Source organism: Suncus etruscus, chromosome 6 (assembly GCF_024139225.1).
Source record: "Suncus etruscus isolate mSunEtr1 chromosome 6, mSunEtr1.pri.cur, whole genome shotgun sequence".
NCBI lineage: Eukaryota > Metazoa > Chordata > Mammalia > Eulipotyphla > Soricidae > Suncus > Suncus etruscus.
Window position 1 is genome coordinate 32,305,712 of NC_064853.1, and position 17,040 is coordinate 32,322,751.

The following is a 17,040-nucleotide window of genomic DNA, read 5'->3' on the forward strand; positions in this document are numbered from 1 at the left end:
GCCAGGATTCTAAGCCCAGAGCCAGAGTAACCCCTGAGCACTGCTGGGTGTGGCCCAAAAACAAACAAAAAGTTCCACTACTGGGCATTTATTTAACCTCAGATCACATTCTGAAATATTTGTACGTGCTCCTCTACTTAAGACACATCTCTAGCCACACAGGCCTGATTTTAAGAGCAATTTACTGTTTGCTTTCCCTCTAGGGGGAAAATGGGAAATGACCTCTTAGAGACAGTCTGTTGATTGAAGGGAAATGCAAATAGAATGGAGTAGGACTCAGGTATTAAGATTTTTTGGTCACTATTTGTGGAGGTGGAGTGGGGGGAGGGCAAGGTCTTCTGGAGTACTTGCCCAGTACATTGTAATTTATGCTATAGCCTGGTTTAAGGTTACAAAAGATTATTAGACCAGGTAGCTTTCAGTACTGGGTTGGGGTGGAGGTGAGGTGGGGGAGCTGCATTAGAATCAGAACTTTGGGGCCCGGAGAGATAGCACAGCGGCATTTGCCTTGCAAGCAGCCGATCCAGGACCATAGGTGGTTGGTTCGAATCCCGGTGTCCCATATGGTCCCCCGTGCCTGCCAGGAGCTATTTCTGAGCAGACAGCCAGGAGTAACCCCTGAGCACCGCCGGGTGTGACCCAAAACCTAAAAAAAAAAAAAAAAAAGAAAAAAAGAATCAGAACTTTGCTTGAGGCCTTTTTTTTTTTTTTTTTTTTTTTGGTTTTTGGGCCACACCCGGTGATGCTCAGGGGTTACTCCTGGCTTGGGGGACCATATGGGAAACCGGGGGATCGAACCGCCCGTCCAAGGCTAGCGCAGGCAAGGCAGGCACCTTACCTCTAGCGCCACCGCCCGGCCCCGAGGCCTTTTCTATTAAGTACCAGAAACTAAAGGATCACCATTAGAGGCTTCTGTATGTTAGGACTGAAAGGTAGAGAGACCTTGCGGGTAGTCTTGGAAGGGCTTATAGTAACAGGATAAAACTAAGTACTTTTCAGCTTTTGCATTTTTTGGGGGGGGGGGGGCCCACACCCAGTAACGCTCAGGGGTTACTCCTGGCTATGTGCTCAGAAGTTGCTCCTGGCTTGGGGGACCATATGGGACACCGGGGGATGGGGGATGGAACTGCGGTCCGTCCAAGGCTAGCGCAGGCAAGGCAGGCACCTTACCTTTAGCGCCACCGCCCGGCCCCAGCTTCTGCATTTTTTTTAAGTCCTGATGGATGCTGCCAAATTGGGAAAAAAAAGGTAGATTCTTCCAATTAGTCCTGTGTGTATATTTTCCAGATAATTTGTTTTGGGGTCCATATGCAATATGCAGAACTGATTACTGGCTCTGGGCTTAGGGGATCACACTTACCTGCTTATGTTATTTTTCTACTCCCCCTCATAACTATTGGTAACCCAAACCTACTTATTCAGACATCTTCACAATAAAAGAAAAGGCTATCTGTATAAAAACTCATTGTGTTTTATATATATTTATTCATTTCCCACAGCAACCCTAGCAGGTATCATTTAGTGCAATTGGTTTCCTGGAATATTTAAAGGGGCCATAGGTAAATTGTATAAATAGGGGCCCCAATTGGCAGGACAGATTAAGGGTGGTTGCTGGAACCCTAGGACAAGGTTGGAAGGGAACCAATAAAATTTTTGAGAATTTTGAGAGATCTTGGCACTATAACAAGTACCCATTTTAGGGCCCGGAGAGATAGCACAGCGGTGTTTGCCTTGCAAGCAGCCGATCCAGGACCAAAGGTGGTTGGTTTGAACCCCGGTGTCCCATACGGTCCCTCGTGGCTGCCAGGAGTAATCCCTGAGCACCGCCGGGTGTGTCCCAAAAACAAAACAAAAAAAAAAACAAGTACCCATCTTAGGGCACTGGGGAAATAAACGATCAAGTGAGAGAAATAGTCCCATGTTTCTAGTCAAATGGGAATTCTATATCTGTTTTAGTTTTTTTTTTTTTTTTTTTTTTTTTTTTTTTTTTTTGTGGTTTTTGGGTCACACCCGGCAGTGCTCAGGGGTTACTCCTGGCTCCATGCTCAGAAATTGCTCCTGGCAGGCACGGGGGACCATATGGGACGCTGGGATTCGAACCGATGACCTCTTGCATGAAAGGCAAATGCCTTACCTCCATGCTATCTCTCCAGCCCCTGTTTTAGTTTTTAATTTCTTGTATTGGCTAGACTGATTCTTTGGAGATCTTTAATATGTTTTATCAAAAATAGAGCTCTTGTTCTCAAAATAAAGCCTCTGGCCTTGCCAAATCAATTAAGGCCTAGCAAGTTTACTTATTACTATTATTATTACTAATATTATTATTACAATATAAATAAGGCATCTCATGGAAGAAAGGGAATCAAGGACCAGGAGTTGGAGGTGGTGAGACTCTGGGGCTGAGCCAGCCCTCATTCGTACCAGAATTCTGAGGTTTGGGATTGAGTGTGGTGAAGGGAAATTCAGGAGACTCTGAGCAAGGCCCTGGGGCCTGGGTCAAACCCAACAAGGTCCAGCGTTTGGCAGGTGGAGTGGAGAAGTAGGTTTTCTGCTCTTCTGAGTAGCGCTCTTCTGGTGTCACAACATCCCTGTAAGTCCAGTCACGCCAGTGGAAGTTGAAACCTTCCAACAGTGAGATTCGGTCCGCTCTCTTTGGTACACAATCAAGAGGCTTCCTGCGAGGCAGATCCGGCACTTCTATTCCTGGCAGCAGCACTACTCCCCGAATCGCAAACCAGCCCCCAAACCGGGGGTGTATGCACACACCTGATATGTGCTGGTGAGAGGACAAAGAAAAGTAAGGTCCTGGTGGACATTGGCACCAAGTCCAAATTTCATCACTGATTTTCACTACTTGCCATTCACTGTACTGCACATTGCTGTGCCTTACTACTTTCTTGGGTTTATCTTCCTTTCCTCTCCCTGCCTCCCTTCTCTGTGACTAGTTTGTTCACAGGAGTGCAATCTGGCCATGAAAAGGGGTTCCTTGAGATTTTCTTCAACTTCCCAGTTTTAACAACCTAAAGTCTGCTCCATCCTATTAAGACTAGATTTAATGCTAGACCAAGTTCACTTGATGAGACAGACTTTTTTTTTTTTTTTTTTGGTTTTTGGTCCACAGCCGTTGATGCTCAGGGGTTACTCCTGGCTATGTGTTCAGAAATCATTCCTGGCTTGGGAGACCATATGGAATACCGGGGAATCGAACCACGCCCTGTCCTGGGTCAGCTGTGTGCAAGGCAAACACCCTACCACTGTGCCATCGCTCCGGTCCGTCCTTGGTTTTATTTTGCATAATGCTCAGGATTTATTCCTGGCTCTGCATTAGGGATTGCTCCTGGGGGTGCTCAAGGGAACAAGGCAAGCACATCTCTCCATCCCAGGGCCTGCTGTCTTGAGCCATTACCATTTTATATTCTCACCCATTAAATGCTCTTACTTGTGTTCCCCAGGGATCAGCTTCCACATCCTGCCGTTGGTAGTAGTAAGCAGCCCCTGCCACGTGGGCTGCTGTCTGGGCCAGAATTTTGGGGCGTCGGTTGGGATGTACTTCATAGTCAGCAATGACTTCCATCTGTACATCTGGGAGGTTCTGGGACAGGACAAAAGAATTTGATTCATAACCATCTCCTAGAGGGCATGTGTGCTAACATGGTTCTGTCCTAGAAGTCTTGTTCAAAGGGAAAACCTGACCTTAAACTTGGGATAGGAGAGTATTGTGTGTCTCATGGGTGGGGAGGAAGTGTGTGTTCATGTGCCCTGAGGATGGGAGTGTGTTTTTGGATTGGAAAGTGTCTTGTTGGGAAGGGAGAGGGTGTCTTTAGGACTGGAGAGAGAGAATATGTCCAGTTTGGAGAGAAATTGGGTAGTCTTAGAAGGGAAATACACAAAGTGCTGCTCAGAAGCCTCCATTTCGAGAAAAATGGAAGACCGGAGACCTTGGCATATATACACTATATGTGAGTATAAGAATGTGTTATGGTAGGGGCCGGAGAGATAGCATGGAGGTAAGGCGTTTGCCTTTCATGCATGAGCATGAGGTCATCGATTCGAATCCTGGCGTCCCATATGGTCCCCTGTGCCTGCCAGGAGCAATTTCTGAGCCTGGAGCCAGGAATAACCCCTGAGCACTGCCTGCCAGGAATAACCCCTGAGCACTGCCTGGTGTGACCCAAAAAAAGAATGTGTTATGGGGGACATTGGTGGTGGGAATGTTGCATTGGTGAAGGGGGGTGCTTATTTTTTGGGGGCACACCCGGCGGTGCTCAGTTTCCTATTTGGAAACTCAGGGAGTAGAAGAGCCTTACGTCTTTTCTCTCTCTCTCTCTCTCTCTCTCTCTCTCTCTCTCTCTCTCTCTCTCTCTCTCTCTCTCTCTCTCTCTCTCTCTCTCTCTCTCTCCTCTCTCTCTCTCCTCTGTCTCTCCCCTCTCTGTCTCTGTCTCTCTCTCTCTCTGTCTCTCTCTCTTTTAGGCTAGTCAAGTGAAGCAGTGGGAGTGAAGAAGGAACAAAGAAATCTGTAGCTGGCTGTGATCAATTAATTATAAATATCACTGCACTCAAACCAGCCTCTTTTTTTTTTCCTTTATTTTTCCTTATTGCTTGATTCATTGATTGGTTGTTGGGCCACATCCTGCGATGCTCAGGGGTCACTCATGTCTCTGCACTCAAAAATTGCCCTGGCAGGCTGGGGGACCACAGGGGATGCTGGGAATCTAACCGGGTCCTTCCCTGGTCAGCCACATGCAAGGCAAACACCCCACCACTGCATTATCTCTCTGGCCCCTTGCTCACCTCTCTCATTCGTCTGAGGTGATAGGCTACACACTGGTCCACGGGGTCTGTCAGAGGTTGAAGGTGACAGCTCTGTAAGAAGGGCTTGAGGGCCCGGTCAAACATGGCAGGAGTGCTGAGGATCAGGAAGGCCAAGGTAGATCCTGGCAGGGGCAGATGGAAAGCTGGAGGCAGAACTGCATTGTACCATGCCACCTGAAAAGATAATTATCGCTCAGGTCTTCAGCTCAGTACTTTACTAAGCATTTGTTTTGTTATTTTTATTTTATTTTTTGGTTCTTATGTTATGCCTGGCACTGCTCAGGGTCTTGGCTCTGCACTGAGAAATTATTCCTGACAGACGCAGGGGACCATAAGGGATCCAGGGTCAAACCTGGGTTGGTTGCATGCAATGCAAACGCCCTACCTGCTGTACTGTCATTCTGGCCCTTTACTAAACAGTTAAAGCCTCACATTTTTCTGGCAGTGCTCAGGGGGACAAATAGGTACTGGGGGGCCCGGAGAGATAGCATAGCGGCGTTTGCCTTGCAAGCAGCCGATCCAGGACCAAAGGTGGTTGGTTCGAATCCCGGTGTCCCATATGGTCCCCTGTGCCTGCCAGGAGCTATTTCTGAGCAGACAGCCCGGAATAACCCCTGAGCACTGCCGGGTGTGGCCCAAAAAACAAAACAAAACAACAACAACAACAACAAAAAATAGGTACTGGGGAACAAACCTCGGTCAGCAACATGCAAGCATGTAAAACAAAATGCCCTACCATGGGGCTAAAGCGATAGTACAGTGGTAGGGCATTTGCTTTGCACACTGCTGCCCAGACGGACTTAGGTTCGATCCCCAGTGTCCCATATGGTCCCCCAAGCCAGGAGCGATTTCTGAGCGAAGAGCCAGGATTAAGCCCTGAGCATTACTGGGTGTGGCCTCCCCCAAAAAGAACTAAACAAAAATGCCCTACTCATTATTCTGTGGCCCCCAGTTTCCAAATCTCACACTTGTTGCCCTTAAGCTTTCATCTCAAGCATTACATCAATGAAATAATTCGGTTCATTAGTACATCAGTGAATTCACTGATGCTTTGGTGATGGATGTTACTTCAGACTCATCTGAATTTAACAGGGTAGAACAAAGGATGTGGCTCAGTAGAATATGCCTTATATGCGGAGAACCTTGATTTAATCTGTGGCACTGAAAAACAAAACAACCCCCCCCAAAAAAAAAAAACAAAAACAAAGTGGAAGACAGGGCTTTTGAACATCATCTGAAAATGAGAAAGGGGCCCTTGGAAGTGGAAACTAAAAACACTGCAAAGAAACTAACAGTGCTGCTATGAGAAGGAAGAGTGTATATCTGGCAGTGGGAGTGGGCACTGAGGATCAAATGCTAAACAGGTGCTCCAGCTCTTTGAACCATTTCCCTAGTTTCCTGATACATAATATTTTTAGGGCAGGGGGTTTCCACAAGTATTGCTTAGGAGATCTGGGGCCACTTACCATAAATTTTGGTCAACCAGGCCCACAGTTCAGTGTGGACCTGAGCAGGGGACCATATAGGATGCCAGGGATTGAACCTAGTGATCAGTACCATGCAAGGCAAAGTGCCCTACCCACTGTATTATCACTCTAGCCCTGATGTATATATTCTTATAAGACACAGTATAAAGAAACCAAGTACCAACATATTTGGAGACTAGCAAATGTAGTTTGGGAGTCTATAGAAGGAAGTGAAGGGAGGAAAGACTCAAGAGAATAATAATAAGATTATAAGATAAATCTAATTAAATACTAATATAAATATATAAACCCACAAAATATAATTTATATATTATATTCACATGTATGTATATTTATAATATGCATTATAAATATAATCATATATCAAATTGTTATTTTTATTATAATTCTATTTTATAATATATGCTTATATATAATCATATTATATATAATTATATACAATAATATATAATAATCATATATTTCATTACATGTTACATATCAATTATATATGGTCATAAATATAAAATACTATATTTAATAAATAATAACTATATAGCAATATAAATAACTTATGAAATATGAATTATATATTAATTAGATTTAATATTATAAATTATCAATTGGAGGAACAGGGGTCTAATTTGGTGACAACAAAGCATAGGCCATGGGGCTAAAGAGACAGTATAGTGGGTAGGGTGCTTATTTTATATATGTGGCCTACCCAGAATCGATCCCCATCATTCCATATAGTCCCCCTGAGCACCGATGGCAGGAATTCGAGTGCAGAGCTAGGAATAACACCTAAGCGTTGCTGGATGTGACCCAAAAACCATAAATTAGGGGCCGGAGAGATAGCATGAAGGTAAGGTGTTTGCCTTTCATGCAGGAGGTCATTGGTTCGAATCCCTGTGTCCCATATGGTCCCCTGTGCCTGCCAGGAGCGATTTCTGAGCCTGGAGCCAGAAATAATCCCTGAGCACTGCTGGGTGTGACCCCAAAACCACAAAAAAAAAAAATAAATAAATAAAAAAAACAAGGGACTGGCTCTTAGAGAAATCTGGCTGCAATGTGGAAGATGTATTGCAGGTAAAATTACAGTATGGAGATTATTACAGTAAAAAAGCAAGCAGTGGCTGGGGACTAAAGTGATACAGAATAGTGGGTAGTGTATGTCTCACTATTCTAGCCTCTCACCACTAACACCAAAAGTTGGTTTGTTTTTAGCCCACGCCCATTGATGCTCAGTGGCTACTCCTAGCTTAGTGCTTTGGTAGAAATTGGGGGAACCATGCCGTACCAGGGATCAGAGCTCCTATATGCAATGTTCTCAAGTTCATTTGATTTGGCTTTGTGTCAAATATTGGTTTCAGGGCAGCAACAGTGGATAAGAGAGAAATGGAACTATGTAAACAAAAGTATGCGGTGATGCCAGACTTCTGTGTCAGGAGCATGCAGAGCACTATATCTTGCCCAACACTGGTAATTGCAACATCATGAATTATGCTTCTGTTAACAGACAGAACAAGCCAATAGTTCACTGTTCAACACCATAATTGCCTTTCCCTCTAAGTTTGCCTTACAGTCTTTGCTCTCTGCTAATTCCATTAGGGCTTAAAAGCTGATTCTAGGCCCATGGGTCCCTTTCGGTAAATATGTTAGTGACAGAGCCTCAGGGTTAATGATGTCTGCATTTATCAAGCAAGGCATTATTCAGAGAAAAGGACAAATGTTTAGAAAACACTTTTAACCTTTCCAACTCCTTTGGTTTTTTGGCGGGGGGTACACCCATCTCGGAGGATAGGTGGGGGTGATTTACTCTTTATTTGTTGTTTTTGTCTCTCTACCTGTGGTGCTTGTCTAACCAAATCGTCTATTCCTCGTTTTAATAAAAATTTGCTTTGAGCTTCAATTCAGTTGACCTTATTTGAGGTCAAACCAGACCAGTAAAGGCTAGAAAAGCTTAGATCTGAAGCCTCAAACATAGAAGCATCGAGGCCAGTTACCCACCTAGCCCTAACACAGGAAGAGGGAATAAACGAACCTGGAAGGGATAAACCTCGAATCCAAAGGGAGAAAGCGTGTCCTCAATCTTGAGCTTCAGCTCGGCTACTCGCAGCTCCATAACGCACGCCGCGCGCGGGGCTTGCTGGGAAATGTAGTCTCCAGGGTCACCGAGGTTGGGACGTTTTAAGGCAGGTGGGACTTCATTTCCCAAGAACAACTGAAACCGGCAGTGGGAGACTAGGGTCTGTCCCGATGCATCTTGGGAGGCGTAGTTCATGCATCCCCTAGAGCGCACCATTAGCATTAGCAAAGAGACTCGTTTTCCCGGCAAGCTTCACGGTGGGTGTGTGCGTGTTTATGTGCGTGCGTAAGCGAGCGTGCTGTTGCATGTTCCAGGGAAATGTAGTCCTGCAGCAGACATGGCCGGTTTGTTTCCGTGAAAGGCAAACTCAGTTTCCCATGTGGCGCTGCGGGATTTAGTGGAAAGTCGGACTCTGCCGGCCCTCTGGAGGGTTTGAACCAGGCGGCGGCCTGTTAGCCCTTCTTGGGCCCGGTGTGGCGGGTTGACACCTTTGTCCTTCTGGATCTGGTCCCTTCAACTCCATCCTCATCTTTGGGAATCTGGGCGTTTAGTTTTACTTTCTTCCAGGTTTCCTAAAAAGGCTGCAGAGGAGCAGCTCTGATTGAAACTTCCCATCTTTTGAACTGACGTTGTGGCCCTTTTCCTGGGTTCGAGCTAAATTAACACCAAATTCCGAGGTGTCTGACTCTAGCTACCAGATTATGAGTAGGAGTCTGAGCTGGTCCCAGCAATTCGACGCCCTTCTGAGTGCTACTGACGGGAATGTGGCCCGGATTAAGGTGAAGGAACGAACACCCACCCAGGGGTCCCGGTTGGATGGTGTGAGATGAAGGATTCTGAGATCTTCTTGATCTATGTCCTTGTTTCTTTTGTAGCAGCGACTGTATCCCCTTGGAGTTGCCACCACAGGTACCTACTGCCCCCCTTCTCTTATCCCAGCCCCGCACCCAGGATTCTCCCCAAATTACAATTCTTTCCTTTTCTGCACAAACGTGTGGGCTCCCCAGCTCCCTCCTTCCATCCATCCCTGTTCCCAGATCATCTTTTATTTCTTTTTTTTGTTTGTTTGTTGTTTTTTGTTTTTGTTTTTGTTTTTGTGCCACACCCGGCGTTGCTCAGGGGTTACTCCTGGCTGTCTGCTCAGAAATAGCTCCTGGCAGGCACGGGGGACCATATGGGACACGGGGATTCGAACCAACCACCTTTGGTCCTGGATCAGCTGCTTGCAAGGCAAACGCCACCACTGTGCTATCTCTCCGGGCCCTCATCTTTTATTTCTTCACCAGGAAATCAGACTAGGACCTGCGTTTCCCCTTATTACTTGTCTCACCTGGAGTCAGGAGACCAAGCTCCACAGTCTTGGGCTCTGGAGACTCCACTTCTTTCAGAAAAGCAGAGCTGGGCTAACATCCCTAATGCCTCTTCTCTTTGGGATGAAGTTACTGTTCTCAAATCCCAGCTTCAATCCCAGGCCCAGGTGAGGTGTGGAATCTTAGGTTTGTATTTCCGGTATTTGTGTGAAGTGGGGATGTGGTGGTTAGGATTTACGGATGCCTCTTACAGCATAGTTCATGTGGTTTTCTTATTTTCTGGGATGTGGAATCACTCCCATCCCAGTGCTCAGAGGACTTCCTGGGATCAAAGCTAGGGCTACCACATACAAAATATGAGCTCCAGCCTTTTGAGCCATTTCCCTAACCTCTTATTTATTTATTTATTTATTTATTTATTTATTTATTTATTTATTTAGTAGTTGTTTGTTTTAGGGCCACATCTTGTGATGCTCATAGGGTCATTCTTGGTTTTAGCTCCTGGCATCTATTGGGAATCAAACCTGGGTTGGCTGCATGCAAGGCAAACATCCTACCCACTATACTATCACTCTGGTTCCTCTTATGTGGTTTTTCTTCCCAAGTAGGCAGCTGAGACTCTGAGGTTAACTGTGCAGGACCTGTTAGAAGAGCGAGAGCATCAGAGGTCCCAGATTTGTTTCCTGGAAGGTATCTGACTAATAGTTTCCTTCATACTCACTTCCCTGTATGTACACAATTAGTTTATGAACTAATTGTTTGCATTTTTGCCACACCCAGCAGTGCTCAAGAAATACTCCTGTATTTGTACTCTGAGGGAAGGACCTGGGAACCATATGTGGTTCTAGGGATCAAACTTGGGCTGGTTTCTAGCAAGGCAAGTCTTACCTATTATACTAGCTTTTAGGCTCTCTGCACATATCTTGATTAATAAGTAGAGTCTCAGCGCCAGAGCGATAACATAGTGGGTAGGGCGTTTGTCTTGCAAGCAGCCAACTCAGGTTTGATCCCTGCTTCCCATATGGTCCTCGAGCCAGGAGTGATTTCTGAGTGCACAGCCAGGTGCTCCAGGTGTGGCCCCAAAACAAACACAGTCAAACGAAAAGGTTGAGTCTCTAGGTCCATATGCAAAGCTCTTATAAGGGCCTGACTCCAAGTTGTTCTCTGCAGCTTCACTAAAGTTATTGCAGGAGGCCTCTGCTGGGAGTGCCCTTCTGGAACAGCAACTGGAGGAGCTGAGGAGGGAACTGAAGGGCCTTCGAAATCAGGTGCAAGAACAGGTGCAAACTCAAATATACACAGGAGGTGGAAAGTATACTGCTATCAGTGGCCTTCACCAAGAGGTGAAGAATGAGTGAGTAGCAATAACACTTCAGGTCTGGGGGGCCGGCAGAGAGATAGCATAGAGGTAGGGTGTTTTGCCTTGCAAGTAGCCAATCCAGGATGGACGGTGGTTCGAATCCTGGCATCTCATATGGTTCCCCAGCCTGCTAGGAGCAATTTCTGAGTGCAGAGCCAGGAGTAACCCCTAAGTGCCGCTGGGTGTGGCCCAAAAACCAAAACCGAAAGAAATAAAAATCTTTCAGGTCCCTGAACTCTGAATCTCAAAGGCAGGTGGCCTCCCCTGGGTTTTTTGTTGGCTCTAGACTGACACTCCTGTCATTCTTGCAGGCGACAGCTGCTGTGGGAGGAGTCAGAGGCCATGAAGGTGGAACTGAAGTTGCTTCGAGACCAGCTAAGTGAGTTAAAAGTTGAGAGTGGGGATGAGATTCCCTGTTCTTTTTTGTCCTTGAAAACCTTTTTGCCTCTCTGGTATATTATTATAGCTATAACTGGTTGCAGATGCTTGACCAAGTTGGTGTTTTTTATTTTTTGCTTCTGTCGTATTTTGGGCCTTACTTGGCAGTGCTCAGGACTTATTTTTTGGCAGGACTTGGAGAAAATGGGTTATTGAATATTGAACTTGGGTCAGGCACATTCAAGCTGAGTGCCTTCCCCAACTTATATCATTTATCTGGCTCTTCTTTTTTATCTTAGTAGTCTCAGGGGTCAAACTTAGGGCTTCATATGGACATTGCAAGTGCTTTACCACTGAGTTACATCTCTTATCCTCAAGTCTTGCATTTTTTTGGGCGAGAGAGCACATCTGACAGTACTCAGGGGTTACTCTTGGCTCTGCAATCAGGAATCATTTCTGGCAGGGCTTAGGCAACCATATGGGATGTTGGGGATTAAACCCAGGTTGGCCATATGCAAGGCAAATGCCCTAACCATTGTACTATCTCTTTGGGCTCCCAAGTCTTACTGTTTCCTCCCAGAGTCTCAGTGTGGAATATATTTGACAGCATAGGGCTGGGTCCAAGGCAAGGAGGAGGAAGAAATCAAGTTGGACATAAATCATATTTTCTTTCATGTGTAGGCCAGCACCAGGGGATACTAATGAAACAGATGATTGAGGAGCAGCCAACTCAGACCCCCAGCTGGAAGGTAGGATAAGAATCTGATCAAGGCCAGAGCAGCAGTACAGTAAGTAGGGAGCTTGCCTTGCATGTGGCCAACGTGGGTTTTTGATCCCAGCACCCCTATGGTTCCATCAAGCTGACCCAAAGTATGCCCTAAGCACTGCTGGGTGTGGTTGAAAACTCCCCCCTCCCCCCGCAAAAAAGGAGAAGAAGATTCAGACCTATTGGGCTATAATGATAATACAGTGGGTAGGGTACTTGTCTGGTATATAGGTAATCTGTGTTGGTCCCCAGTTTTTCATATGGTTTCCCAAGTGTGCTAGGAGTGATCCCTGTGTGCAGAACTAGAAGTAAGTCTAAGCACCACTGGGTATGACCAAAAACAAACAAAAATCATGTCTGACCTGTCACTTCATATCTCTTTGGAGGCCCCTTCCTTTCTTGTCCGGTTCTGCTGGCCAGCCAGGATATTGTCTCCCATTCTGTTCTTTCTCTCTCTTACCTGTACTGGCACCAACTCCTGAAAAGTTTTCTTCTAAATCCCTCTGCTTGGGCCATAAGAAACCTTCCCACATAAATAAGCATACCACAAGTGTGCTAAATAAGCCAATCACGGGGAATGGGGGTAGGGGACTCTTCCTTGGGAGGGAGAGGTCTGGTCTTATCTGGACTTTAATCTAGCAGATATTGGAGCAGTTTCGAAGTGGCCAAGAAGGCAATGGCCACACACTGGAAGACACCAGGACAGGGGCTCCAGATGTCTGGCAGGATGAATTCCTCAGGTTTGTGGTTATAGGTACTGTGACACTTGAGGGGAGACCAGGCCATGGGGAGGCAAAATTCTACTAGCCTGTATTTTATAGGAACAAGTTGAGAAGATATGCATATTTGGGCTATAGTTCATAAAGGCAGTATTCCGTGTGTGTGTGTGTGTGTGTGTGTGTGTGTGTGTGTGTGTGTGTGTGTGTGTGTGTGTGTGTGTGTGTGTGTGTGTAGGTGTGGCCTGCCATGTTCTTCTAGGGATTGAAATTAGGGACGAAGATGTTTATCATATCCCCAGTCTCTGATCATTCTTTATTTAATATGGAGACACTGAAGGATCTATATTTTTTTTGGTTTTTGGGCCACACCCAGCGGTGCTCAGGGGTTACTCCTGGCTGTCTGCTCAGAAATAGCTCCTGGCAGGCACGGGGGACCATATGGGACACCGGGATTCGAACTAACCACCTTTGGTCCTGGATCGGCTGCTTGCAAGGCAAAAGCTGCTGTGCTATCTCTCCAGGCCCAGGATCTATATTTTTGGAGAATAAAGGAGGAGAGGGCTGGGATCTGGCTTGGGAGGATAGATTCATGCTGGAAGATTCCTGTTACTCACTGGATTCTCTCTATTTCTTGCTTCTATTTCCTTTCCTAGGAACTCACTTCATGACCTCCAGTCTAAGCTGTCCCTGGATACTATGTCTCCTCCATCTAACTCTGAAGTCAGTCTTCCTGGCAGTAGCAGCAGCAGCTGGAAACTTTTAAGGAGGCTAGGTGGAGGTAAGGAGAGGGATCCCAGATCTGGGAAAGGCTCATTCTGCATAGTGACCAAATGCCAGGTGGTACAAGCTAGGATAGAATCTCCTAATTCTCTGAATCTATTGGCCTCTTTTACTAGTTCTCTCAAGTCAGGCCTGTTTTTCTTCCATCAGACTGGCCCAAATTATAGTTTAGTTTTCATCACAGTGTTTGCTGATAATTTGTTCTCTCTTTCTTACCCTTTTAGATCTCCAGAGAAACACCCTTTCTAATCTGAAGCTCAGCAGCTTACAGCTCCAGGTTCAGAGCCTTAAGCAGGAAGATTTTTCATTTATTGGCTCTAAGATGCTCCTGAGTGACCTGTAAGAAGAGGACTTGTGGGGCTGAAGTGCCTTGCATGCATCTGACCTAGGACAGACCTCGGTTCAATGCCCCACTGTCCCATATGGTCCCCCAAGCCAGGAGCAATTTTTGAGCACAGAGCCAAGAGTAACCCCTGAGTGTCACTAGGTGTGGCCCAAAAACAAGAAGAAAAATAAAGGACTTGTAAAAACAGTAAGATGGAAGTCTTTGCTCACTTTCTCCTGACTCCCAACCCTTCCTGACCTAGCTGGTATCTGCTATCTCTACTAAGGCTTGTTTCTGCTAGCCAATTCCTCCCCACTAACTTCAATAAATGATTTGATCAATCATGCTGTTTTCTGTGAATCAATCCACCTGGGATAGAGTCAAGTCTATCTACCTCCTTATTTGACTGCTTCCAGCTTCTCTCTCATGTCAAGTTCATTGACCTTTAGAGATAAAAAAATCTCTCTGTCTCTGTCTCTCTCTCTCTCTCCAGACCTGGCTCTGAAACCAGGGTTTACTCCTGCTGGTGCTTGGGGGACCATAGAGTGCAGGTTGACTGTGTGTCAGGTCAAGTACTTTACCTTACTCACTGTAGGATCTTTCCAGCCCTCAGCCTGCTTTTATTATCAGTCTTCTCCCTGATCTTTCTTCTTTCATTCTCCTTGCCTTTAATTCAATGGCAAAATTTAATCTATGATTTTTTCTTCTTCTTCTTTTTTTTTTTTTTTTTTTTGTTATTAGGTCACATCGGCAGTGCTCAGGGGTTACTCCTGGCTCTGTGTTCAGAAATCACTCCTGGTAGGCTTGGGGAATCATATAGTATGCTGGGGATTGAACCCGGGTCCATCCTGGGGTAGCAGCATGCAAGGCAAACTCCCGACCACTGTGCTATCTCTCCGGTCCCCAACTGAAAAAAATTTTATGATTCAATATGACTCTATATTTTGTTATTAAATGAAATGCCTTCAAAGGCCAAAGAATAAATAAACTTAAAAAGCTGAGCATATGTTTAGTATGCAGAAGTCTTGGGTTCTGTCCTCGGCTCTGCAACACTGAACACTGCCCTGAACACTGCTGGAAGTGACCTCCAACTACAGAGCCTCTGAATACTGCTGATGTGGCTCCAATGACCCCCAAACAAAAAGCCTTGGGGCTGCCTGATCCTTTTACCTATTGCTCCTGGCTTGCCGCTCCAGGCCCACTTGGTTATTCTCTTTGCTGGTCCTTTCCCTTCCTTTCCCCATGCCTCTCCTCCTCTCCCCTCCCCTCCCCTCCCTGCTTCCCTTGCCCTCCCTCCCCTCCCCTCCTCTCCCCTCCCCTCCCCTTCCCTTCCCTTCTCTTCCCTTTTCCCATCCTTTGCTTTATTTTTTTTCATATCCCAGGGTCCTATAGGATGCTAGGGATTAAACCAGTTGACTGTGTGCTAGGCTATTGCCCTACCTATTGTGTTAGCTCTTAAGTCTGGAAAAGGTACCTCTTCAGGTCGGTAAATAGCACAGTCCAGGATTTTTTTTTCCCCCTTGGGCAACACCCGGTAGCACTCGGGTTATTCCTGGTTCTGTGTTCAAAAATCACTCCTGGCTCGGGGACCAGGATCAACCCACATCCATCATGGGTCAGTCGCTTGCAAGGCAAATGTCCTAGTGCTGTGCTACCACTCTAGCCCCCATCCAGGATTTCTTTTTTTTTTGGGGGGGGGGGCTACACAGGGGCTACTTGTGGCTCTATGATCAGAAATCACCCCTGGCGGGCTCGGATGATCATATGGGATGCTGGATTCGAACCACTATCCTTCTGCATGCAAGGCAAACGCCCTACTGCTGTGCTATCTCTCCGACCCCAAGTCCAGGATTTCTTTAGAAGTAGAGAGCTGCGGGCCTGGAGAGATAGCACAGTGGCATTTGCCTTGCAAGCAGCAGATCCAGGACCAAAGGTGGTTGGTTCCAATCCCAGTGTCCCATATGGTCCCCCGTGCCTGCCAGGAGCTATTTCTGAGCAGACAGCCAGGAGTAACCCCTGAGCACCGCTGGGTGTGGCCCAAAAACCAATATATATATATATATATATATATATATATATAAAGTATAATGTCTATGTGTCTGGTTGAGGCCTTTCTTGGCACAGCTGGCACCTTTAGCCCTGTCTGCGGACAGGTCTGAAGACACAGGATAGGGCTGGAGAAACAGCATAGCAGTTGGGTATTTGCCTTGCACGTAGCTGACCCAGGACAGACAGTGGTTCAAATCTGGCACCCCATATAATCCTCCAAGCCAGCCAGGAGTGATTTCTGAGTGCAGAGCCAGAAGTAACCCCTGAGTGCTGCTGGGTGTGACCCAAAAACCAATAAAACAAAAACAATAAAAACACCCCCAAAAATGCAGATTAACATCAGAGAAATAATCACAGGCAGTCAGTTAAAATTTCATTGGAGACAGCTCAGTTTATTCTATGGCCCTACCTACCATGTGCAGACTCTGTGCCCTGTCTACCTAACTCTTTCTGGAGTTCTCTGTCTCCCATTCAGCTGCTCTCCATGCTTCTTACTGCCTCTCTCCCCCTTTTCCACTCAGGCAACATCCTTTAACCTTTTTTTTTTTTTTTCAAACCCTGTGGTGCTCAGGGGTTACTCCTGCTCTGCGCTCAGAAATTGCTCCTGGCAGGCTTGATGGACAATATGAAATGCAGAAGGCTTGTGTCCCTAAGTAAAATCATAGTGGGGTCAGAAAATCCTCACTGGAAGAGACCGGGTACACAAAGTGGACGAATATGAAGTATGAAATAATGATACCACACGCAGTATGTGTGGGGTCAACACATTTCTGGCAGGAGTGAGACAAATTCAATTTTCAGGCAAGCGAGTATATAAAGGGAAAAAGAGGCAGTCATAACATGAAAGGAATGCAATGTACATTGTTTGATTTTAGAACAAATACACATAGCTTTAGGTGGTTTGTAATCTTAGAATGGAATAGGTTTTAGTTAGGAGTTAGAGGATAAAAGGAAGGCTAATTTCTTACATATCAAAGAAATTCCTG

The 17,040-nt window shown here is 45.9% G+C and overlaps 2 protein-coding genes across 2 annotated transcripts; one reads left to right on the top strand and one right to left on the bottom strand.

The window, feature by feature from the left end:
• Nucleotides 1-2,289: 2,289 nt before the first annotated feature.
• Nucleotides 2,290-8,410, bottom strand: MMACHC (metabolism of cobalamin associated C). The gene is made up of 4 exons (XM_049774987.1): nt 8,323-8,410; nt 4,792-4,986; nt 3,440-3,592; nt 2,290-2,776 (listed from the first exon to the last, which is right to left on the bottom strand). Exons 1-4 carry the CDS (start codon nt 8,401-8,403, stop codon nt 2,363-2,365), a joined length of 843 nt encoding a protein of 280 aa, XP_049630944.1. The 5' UTR covers nt 8,404-8,410; the 3' UTR covers nt 2,290-2,362.
• Nucleotides 8,411-8,560: 150 nt separating this feature from the next.
• CCDC163 (CCDC163 homolog) lies at nt 8,561-14,034 on the top strand. The gene is made up of 11 exons (XM_049775495.1): nt 8,561-8,624; nt 9,022-9,146; nt 9,243-9,276; nt 9,654-9,844; nt 10,286-10,367; nt 10,848-11,031; nt 11,349-11,416; nt 12,097-12,164; nt 12,821-12,921; nt 13,554-13,678; nt 13,905-14,034. The coding sequence occupies exons 1-11, from the start codon at nt 8,561-8,563 to the stop codon at nt 14,021-14,023; spliced, it is 1,161 nt and encodes a 386-aa protein (XP_049631452.1). The 3' UTR covers nt 14,024-14,034.
• Nucleotides 14,035-17,040: the final 3,006 nt, after the last annotated feature.

Excerpts from the sequence above, each read along its gene's own strand:
- CCDC163 (XM_049775495.1), top strand. The coding sequence starts at position 8,561 with ATGCATCCCCTAGAGCGCACCATTAGCATTAGCAAAGAGACTCGTTTT. Across the intron at positions 9,277-9,653 it reads CCTTGGAGTTGCCACCACAG|GAAATCAGACTAGGACCTGC; the intron begins GTACCTACTGCC and ends TTTCTTCACCAG. Across the intron at positions 12,165-12,820 it reads CTCAGACCCCCAGCTGGAAG|CAGATATTGGAGCAGTTTCG; the intron begins GTAGGATAAGAA and ends ACTTTAATCTAG.
- MMACHC (XM_049774987.1), bottom strand. The coding sequence starts at position 8,403 with ATGGAGCTGCGAGTAGCCGAGCTGAAGCTCAAGATTGAGGACACGCTT. Across the intron at positions 4,987-8,322 it reads TCGAGGTTTATCCCTTCCAG|GTGGCATGGTACAATGCAGT; the intron begins GTTCGTTTATTC and ends TTATCTTTTCAG. Across the intron at positions 2,777-3,439 it reads CTGATCCCTGGGGAACACAA|CACATATCAGGTGTGTGCAT; the intron begins GTAAGAGCATTT and ends TCCTCTCACCAG.